Source organism: Danio aesculapii, chromosome 16, assembly GCF_903798145.1.
Source record: "Danio aesculapii chromosome 16, fDanAes4.1, whole genome shotgun sequence".
NCBI lineage: Eukaryota > Metazoa > Chordata > Actinopteri > Cypriniformes > Danionidae > Danio > Danio aesculapii.
In genome coordinates, this window is record NC_079450.1 from 30,109,720 (window position 1) to 30,119,719 (window position 10,000).

At 35.0% G+C, this 10,000-nt stretch overlaps 1 protein-coding gene across 1 annotated transcript in view; it reads left to right on the forward strand.

The window, feature by feature from the left end:
• Window positions 1-7,751: 7,751 nt before the first annotated feature.
• Window positions 7,752-10,000, forward strand: part of tmem145 (transmembrane protein 145) — a 39,295-nt gene continuing 37,046 nt past the window's right edge. The window contains exon 1 of the mRNA XM_056476161.1: window positions 7,752-7,931. Coding sequence (XP_056332136.1) covers window positions 7,836-7,931 — 96 coding nt within the window. The 5' untranslated portion in view covers window positions 7,752-7,835. The remainder of the gene's footprint in view (window positions 7,932-10,000) is intronic.

Sequence of the window (10,000 nt, forward strand, 5' to 3'; positions counted from 1 at the left end):
GTTTGAAACCTGTAGCCATTGACTTCCATAGTGTGAAAAAACAAATAATACATTCTTCAAAATATCTTCTTTTGTGTTCTAATAAAATAAAGAAACTCAAAAAGATTTGTAACCACTTGAGAGGGATTAAATGTTCAATATTGGGTGAACTTTCTCTTTAAATATGTAGTAATAGAGTATATATATATATATATATAATATATATATATATATATATATATATATTATATATATATATATATATATATATATATATATTATATATATATATATATATATATATATATATAACAGCTTTATTATTCAAATGTGTATTTATGCACTCCCTTTACATCTCTCTTACCACTTTGCCTTTTGTTGCGTTATACCAGCACAAAAACTAATATCCTGCCTGTTGTACAATCTTAAAATGGTCATAAAATGAAAAATGGATGTACAAACCCAACCCTCACACCTTATATAGCACTAACTGTTCTTATACATTAATGAATTCAGTCTACAAGCTGTGATTCAATATTAAACCTGTGATACTATTTATACTCCGTAGAATGCATTGCTGCTAGGCATCCTGGAGCTCACTGACGAAAGCATTTATTAATGGTTGATTTTTGTTTTTTTGTTCATGTCTTTATAGTGGGCACTAAATTATAATATGGTGTTACTCTGTGTATGGTAATCACCCTTTATTAATCTGCCTGCCTCTTGGCTCCAAAGGATGTCTTGTGTGAGTAGCGTTTGAATGGGATTTCTGATGCTGCTTTTGTCCTCGTACGCTTCTGTGGTTGTTAAATGATGTTAATCGTGATCAAATCCCCACAAGCATTATGTGGAACGACAGCTTAAGTGACACAAAGCTTTGCTGAATTTGTGATAGTTTTACGTGTTCTTTGGTGTTCAGTCTTGTTCTAGTCAAAGTCTATTTCGCTATTGTCCTGTGTTTAACGTCTTTATAATGGAGTGAAAAATTGTTTGTTGTTTGTAAATGTTAACTTGAAAATGTATTTTCATCCAAAAATGAAAATTCCTCTTTCTTTTTTTTTGTCTCATGTCATTTTAAGCCTGAATGACTTTATTTTCTGAACACTGTTTCAGTTGTTTTTGACAATGAAAGCCACTGGGGTCTGAAATAAACCAGCATGAGACTTTAATGACTTTCATTGTTAAATTGAAAAAAAAAAAAAAAGATATTTTGAAGAATTTCTCAGTGTTTTGTTTTTTTGCCCATGCACTCAAAGTCATACAGGTTTGAGATGACATAAGAGTGAACAAATTATAACCGTATATTCATGGGTGAATTATCTTTTTACCTAGCTAGCTCACTCAAAAAAGGAAATAAATGATCATTTATTCACTACGGTGGTGTTCTAATACCAGTTGTCCTTTTTATTTAACCACAAAATGAGAAATTGAAAGAAATATAAGCTTTTTGTTAAAAAACAAAACTCATCTTTTAAAACTAATGTTGATTTTTTATCAAACCCCTTTGAATCATTTGACATATACTACATATATATACATATATACATATGGCAACGCAGTGGCGCAGTAGGTAGTGCTGTCGCCTCACAGCAAGAAGGTCGCTGAGTCAGTTGGCGTTTCTGTGTGGAGTTTGCATGTTCTCCCTGCGTTTGCGTGGGCTTTCTCCAGGTGCTCTGGTTTCCCCCACAGTCCAAAGACATGCGGTACAGGTGAATTGGGAAGGCTAAATTGTCCGTAGTGTATGAGTGGGAATGAGTGTGTATGGATGTTTCCCAGAGATGGGTTGCAGCTGGAAGGGCATCCGCTGCGTAAAACAAATGCTTGATAAGTTGGCGGTTCATTCCGCTGTGGCGACCCCAGATTAATAAAGGGACTAAGCCAAGAAGAAAATGAATGAATATAATATACACATACACGCATACGTACACTACCTGACAAAATTCTTGTCATTTATCCAGTTGTAAGAGCAACAAATAATAACTTGACTTCTAGTTGATCATTTGGAAAAGTAGCAGAAGGTAGATTTTTCATGAATCATCTGTTGAACTGCATCCCAATCATGCAATCACAAATACTGGAGAAGACCTATTGAAACTCGCATGGTTCCAAGATACTGATAGAAATCAGTCAAGTTTGGAGAAGGAAAAATCATGGTTTGGGGTTATGTTCAGTATGGGGGAGAGCGAGAGATCTGCAGAGTGGATGGCAACATCAACAGCCTGAAGTATCAAGACATTTGAGCTGCCCATTACATTACAAACCACAGGAGAGGGCAAATTCTTCAGCAGAAGAGCGCTCCTTCTCCTCCACATTAAAGTTTCTGAAAGCAAAGGTCAAGGTGCTCCTGGACTGGCCAGCCAATCTTGATTAACTCTTGGAGTCCTCCAAGAACGCTTTCTTTGCCATTCCAGATGACTTTATTAATAAGTTGTTTGAGTCACTGCAGAGATGTATTGATGCAGTCCCCCAAGCTCATGAGAGTCATACACAATATTAATTCTTTTTCCACTGCACCATGACTTTATATTCTATACTGTACATTATTTCTGTTAAGTGACAAGACTTTTGTCTAAGCAAAGTCAGACCTTACTGTCCTAATGAAATAATAAAAAATCAAGGCATGGTCGTATTTTATTTTGGTAAAATAAGCGTAATCTAGAGAGATAAGCGTAATTCTACAGAACACCACCAGTTTTAGTCACAAGTTAATGATTTATTTTTAATTTTTGGTGCACTACTCGTTAAAGGGAAAGTTGCATTTTCTCAATCTGCACTTGTTTCTCCAAAAAAGCCACTTATTGCTAATGTCAGTTTCCATAATTTTTTTTAAAAATGTTATTTTGTGTTCAACAGAAAAATGAAGCTCATAAAGCATTGAAACAATTTGAGACTGAGCAAACGATGAGTACATTTTCATTTTGGATGAACTATCCCTTTAAGTTACAAGTGCTGTTGGAGTGGTATAATTAAGATTTGTTTATCGTAATCATGCTATAATCTCATCATTTGTTTGTTAAGTTAGACTTCTTGTCAAAAAAGACGTGTATATATATATATATATATATATATATATATATATATATATATTATATATATATATATATAATATGCATGCATACATACATACATACAACATACATACATACATACATACATACATACATACATACATACATACACATACATACACACACACGCACACACACACACACACAGTTGAAGTCAGAATTATTAGCCCCCCTGTTTATTTTTCCCCAATTTCTGATTAATGCAGAGATTTGTTCAACACATTTCTAAACATAATAGTTTTAATAACTCATTTCTAATAACTGATATATTTGATCTTTGCCATGATGACAGTAAATAATATTTTACTAGATATTTTTCAAGACACTTCTATACAGCGTAAAGTGACATTTAAAGGCTTAACTGGGTTAATTAGGTTAACTTGGCAGGTTAGAGTGATTAGGCAAGTTTTTGTATAACGATGGTTTGTTCTGTAGACAATTGAAAAAATATTTAGCTTAATGGGGCTAATAATTTTGACCTTATTTATTTTTTTTTTTATTAAAAACTGCTTTTATTCTAGCCGAAATAAAACAAATAAGACTTTTTCCAGAAGAAAAATATTCTCAGACATACTGTGGTTTTAAAAACTGGACAAGCTTGGAGAGCAGAAAAAATCAGCTGTACCTCTCTATCCGAGCCTTGACATGTCACTGCGAAATTTCCATTATTTCTCCATCTCCCTCTTTCACTCAGTTTGTTTCCCTCTGTTCACAATCGTGTCATGTGTCCCAGTGCATGCTGACCCATTTTAAGCACACTTTTCAATTCTCACCCAGTCTGTCCTAGAGGTATTTTAAGCAGACTCCCTCAACACTCAGCAACCTTGAGCCAATGAAATCTTTCAGCCCGCACATGTGTGATACACACCGCTGCGACTGCATGTCTCTATTTCCAATCAGGTCGCCTCTTTCCCTGGCACTAATTGACTCTTTTGACTCCCAAAATTTTGGCACTCCATAAAATGTATTAGTGTCGTGTGGGAGGTTTGGTCTTCTGCAGAGTTACAGTGGCCTGGCCTCCTGTAATGTCTTTAGAGAGCACACACATCCTATTTAAAGCACTCTTCAGCTTATTATCGAAACAACAATGGGTTATAACTCCACTCGCTGTCATTTTATAACTCGCTCTGTTCAGCAGCACAGTGTCTTTCGGGACTGTGTATAGATTCTGGAGAAAAGGGCTGATTTATCGGCGTTCTATGATTGGATTAAGCCAGAGCTAAAGTCGAGCTTTAGTCTGCTGAGAGAAAACAATTCTCCATCTAGTGCTGATGGCAGCATTCGAGAGAGTTTACGAGAGTGTCACAATATAAAAAGATTTGCTTGCTCGCTCTTTCCTCTGTGTCAAAAAGCTGCTCCTTCTGGTGACAGATTTGAAATGCCAAATCGTGGATAGTCTGCACTTTTTGTTTCACGTGTCTTGACCGTTGCTGTTCTTGGTGTACGTGTCAGTTTGGTTCTGTGTATGGGTGGAAGACAAATAGGCAGTAAAAAAAAAACATTTGTAGAAAAAATAGATATGAAAACTGATATTTAAGAAAATATAAGGGGTCACTAACTTTATCAATTCTTGCACTTTTTTAAAAATTTACATTTACTGTACACTCTCAGAAAATAAAGGTACGCGAGCTGTCAAAAGGTACAAATTTGTACCTAAAAGTTCCATATTTATTACCTCAAGGGTACATATTAGTACCTAAAAAGTACAAAAGTGTTTCCTCTTAATTATTTAGGTATGAATATATACTTTTGAGGTACCAATATGGACCCTTTAAGTACAAAATGTGTACCTTTTGAAAAAGTACCACCCCAGTGACAGCTCGCGTACCTTTATTTCTGGAGTGTACAAATGTACCATAAAAATGTCATATGGTGTGACATAGGAAAAATTCAGAAAAAACAACTCTTAGTAATATATAAAAAGGGTTTTATCTACAATGTTGGACACTTATCTTCATATAATGCTATTTATTTTATATGAAATTTTAAATTATACATATATTTTTCTTCATGACTTGTCAGACATGTTGGACATTTTCAAAGGACAACAAAACATATTATATAGTGATTTGAACAAAGATAAATGCGTAAATAATTGGGGTCACATGATCTTGAATGGGGTTAAGTTTTCAGTGGATTTGATGATTTAAAGAGCCCTTATTATGGCATTATAAAAGGTTATATTTTAGTTTTGGGGTCTCCAACAACAGGCTGATATGCATGCAAGAAAACACTTTCATTGTCTTATAATATGCATTTATTTTGACCTAATTATCCCAGTGACTCCCATATGATTTGTTCAGAGATTCATTTGTCCCCAAACCCTCCTTTTCGTGAGGCTAATTTGCTGTGATTGGTCCGATGACCCAGTTTGTTGTGATTGGTCGACGTGGGTTCAGTGCGAGACATTACAACACACAATTAAATACATATTTTGCGAACTACACAAAAGTCCCTGTCAAAGTCGCACACATGATAGTCTCTGCTGCTCCTTCCTTTATAGCAAATGGCCGACGAGTCCCGCGTTGCAGCATAGGTTATTGTATCAAAATCAGAAAAATGACAGGAACAAACACTATAGCTCTAGGTTGGCTATACCATGGTATTGTTGTGAAAATGAACTTCAAAGTTTTATTCCCACAGCCGAAACTCCATTTGTCAGTGATCGTCATAATCAGCCCTGTGATCCCCACACTTTGCAGGTGTCTGAAGGGAAAGGCGCGTTCATGTTTTACCAGATCCAGCACTTCATATTTGGTGATGTACTGTATTTGTGTCGATGCTTTCAAGCAAAAGATCTGAACCCAACACGATTCATTTATTCGACTCGGAGTCGACTATTTAGTTAAAGATTAAAACATGGTGCGCTTTCAGATTTAAACCTCAGCTGGATGTTTCATTCACTTAGTGCTGTGTTACACTGCATGGAAGCTCATTTTCAAAAACCCATAATAGGGGCTCTTTAAAATTAGCATATAGTGTCACAACCAGAGGACATGGTATTTAGTGACAAAATGTGTCAAGTTCCTGTGTTTTTAGAAATTCATGGATGAAAAAAAAGGTTGCCATTTACTAAAATAGACACTTTTAAAAATAAGCCTGAGGTATTAACGTTATTATTTAGATTTTGTTTTTTAATTTATAAGAGTTGCATTTTATTGATGAAAAGATAACCATATATTCACACTATAGGACAGTTTTGATGTTCGGCTCAAAAATGTAAAGCTATAATAGTTCATGAAACACAAAGAAATGTTTGACTACTTACTGGATTTTAAATGATGATTATATTCACTTTTGCCACGTGTGAAAACTTCAACCTCACATTAACAAACCATATACATGCAAGTTATGGTTGGAAAGAAGTTGTGATATAGTTGGGTTTGGAAAGAGTGTGTCATTGTGCTTATAGATGTGAAAGCCATTGTGTGTGACCAGGACTAAAACAACCAGCACAGGAAGAGGAACGATAAGACACTTGACGCCCTCTGGTTATCCATTCCTGTCAAATTGTCTCTGTTAGCTTTTTTTTTGGCGTTGGAAGATGTAACCTTGAATGCACTGTTCAGCATTTTCACATTGTTTTGTTCCCCCCATCTTTTTGTGTGTATGACTCTCAAACTGCCTCCCTCTGAGAGTCTTTACTCATTCATCTCAAGGGTGTTATATAAAACACCATGTTAATTTAGTCCTCTGTTTAAAAAGCCATACCTATGTGTATTGTTACAGAGGCGCAAGCAGCCAAAACTGTGCTGCATCATCTTCTCTCAGAGACACAAGCCCGCTGAGTCGTGTCATTGCATTTTACAGCTGTGTCTCCAGACTAATAGTCAAATCCGTCACTCAATTGGGTTTTAATCGGTAGTTGCTGTTGTTTGGTTGTCTCAGAATAGATTGGCTTGCAAGTGTTTCTGAGCTTCTGCTAGCCTCTTCAAGTCCAGCATGGGTGATGTTGTGCACTTTAAGCGCAAGCTCTAATGACCACTGCAGTATCATTTGTGAGGGTGATGATGTCTGTTCTCTTCTCATTTTCACTTCAGAAATTCTGAAATTGCAGGAACACTTCGTTATGTTCCGTCAGACCTCATGTATTCAGGACAATCTCAGAAAATAAGCACTTTATATTTCAGCAACAGCATATCAGGTGGATATTTTGAGTGATGAGAGCCATTCATAAACTGAGAGATGACTTCTATATGATTCTTAATCATAATGATGATACTGATACTAATAATAAGTATTATTATTATAACTATTATAGCTACTATTACCACTACTATCCCTAATGTAAAGTCACCATAAGTGCAAACCTGTGTATTTGGAATGTACTGTATATTCAGATGACATATATTGTATAGAAAGAGACCATATATTCTTAAGTTGTCTTTTTTTTCTCTCAACAATATTTTGAGAACTGTAGGAATGTTACAATGATAAAACGTATTTTTCTGCGTTATGTATTTCCCTGTGTTGATTTATATTTGAATAATATAATTATCTGAACCTACGTTGTGTGGTGTGGCTGGATGTAAAGTGTGAAGAGGTGGCCAACGATGGGAAGGGGTTAATCAATAAAAAAAAACGACTAGCTATGTCGCAATAAAATATCGGCAGCGCGCGTTTTACGCTTGCGAAGCGCGTGCGGTGCTAGGCGCGCTCCCGGCGACAATTCTGGGGATACATGCGAGAACGAGGGCGCGCGCGTCTGGCAGCCACAGTGGGCAGATCTTCCTCTGCTCGCACAGCATCAGAAGAAGAGCGCAGAAACGTTACGGTGGACAGGTGAAGATGGAGAAAGTATTAGGACTCGCCGTGGTGTCCAGTATGTTATGTGTCGGCTCGGTATTGGGGAAATACGTCAGAGGAATCGTCAACACAAAAGAGGTGAGTGAAGTGTTTACCTTTTTGTCACTGTTATGCTGGTGGAAATGATTCGGAGTTTTCCGGCGGTTTTCAGCTGCGCATCTGCTCATGCCTGTTATTACTGGGCTCTAATGCCAAGTGTGTATTCATGCCTCTGCATTCGCGCGCTTCTGGATGTCTAATGCTTTAATGTGCTGTGTATCAAGATCATTACACACCCCGCTATTGAGCCGATGGACGCGTAATTCGTCCTCCAGGCACGGGCATATCGCCGACAAGCAACTTACACACTCTCATCCGCTTTTACAGGTGTGTGTCGACAAAGATGCTCATATTATGGTGTCGTTATACCACGGTGGCAGTGCGTTTATCGAATGCTGATGTCCAAACTGATTTAAGGTCGCTTAGCTGTGTGCTTATAAAGGTGCGACAGTGTGTAATGTGTATTGATGTATTTCTTGGACATATTTCAAACATTCACACAAATCTAATGTATTGATGATGGAGTGTGTGCTAACTTGCGTTGTGTTAATTTCTTTATTTTCCTAATAGCTGTTGTGTGGATTATATGACTGAAGTGTAATTTATGGAGCACGCTGGATTTATTTGAAAGACATATACTGTAGTGCAAAAAGTAAATATTGGCCTAGAGGAAACAGTGAGACTGACTGTGCTTCAAAAAGTTATTGCAGCATTTATTTCATCACATCGATTTAAACAACAAAGATGAAAGGAGAAATGAAGGGAAAGCTATTTTCTTCTAAAATGCAGTGCAATTTTTAAATCGCTTTTATACACAAATATTTATCTTAAATTCTTTCATGTACTGTTTTTTCTATGTGAATATACTCATGTTGATTATTACACAATGTACATAATTCAGGCAGGTTAATCTATGAAAGTGATGAATTCGGTTTTTGTCTCTTCCAATTAAATTTGGCATCTGTGGATGAGTGCTGTCCTCTGTTTGCTGTAGGCAATGTACAAGCAACTTGTTCTGTCCCTGCCTGTATCCAAGTGCTGATCCTGCTCTGTTTTGGGTCTCTGTATGAGGTGGTTAAATAGCCCATTAATCTCACTTCTGTTTATTTCCTTACAAGGTCGTTTTTTAATACTGCCAAGCACCTTCTCACACATACACACTTTGTACATTGTTGGCATGTTTTAAACCCCGGTAAAGGTTATAATAAGCATTGAAAGAGCATTTTGGCTCTTTAATCTAAGTATAAATATATTAAATCATCACATGCTTATCTATAGATTTTTTAAATTATGCTATAAAACAAAAATCAAATGTAATTTTTTGTAAGGTACAACATTGGAAACGTTGTTTGAAATATATTTTAAATGTGTGTGTGTGTGTGTTTGTGTTTGTCTATATATTTTTATTTTATATTCTATTTTAAAACTTACATTTTATTTTAAAGGATAGATAGATAGATAGATAGATAGATAGATAGATAGATAGATAGATAGATAGATAGATAGATAGATAGATAGATAGATAGATAGATGTTTATTTATCCTGTTTATTACAATTATATTTAATTTTTTTTCTCAAAATATTAATTTGAGTGAACACATTTTTGAATTTAAGTTTTTTTTTGTTTAGTTCTAGTACTAATCTAATGCACAAATATATTATTGTACTCATTTATGCTGAGCACTGTATGTGCTTCATGTATTTATCCACACACACACACACACACACACACACATATAAATATATGCATATATATATATATATATATATATATATATATATATATATATATATATATATATATATATATATATATACTCTATGTATTATTTATTTATTATATATACTGTAGTATATATATATATATATATATATATATATATATATATATATATATATATATATATATATATATATTTGAATATAGAAAAATACTAAATCTATGAAACCATTTAATATGAACATTTATGAAAGTAATGAAGGTATACTTTTGTACTGTATGATGATATATAAAGCTTATATATAATTAAAAATATGAAAGCAACAGGACCAAACACACATACACTCACATTTGCACTGTATATATAAAAAATTTAACAGATTGATA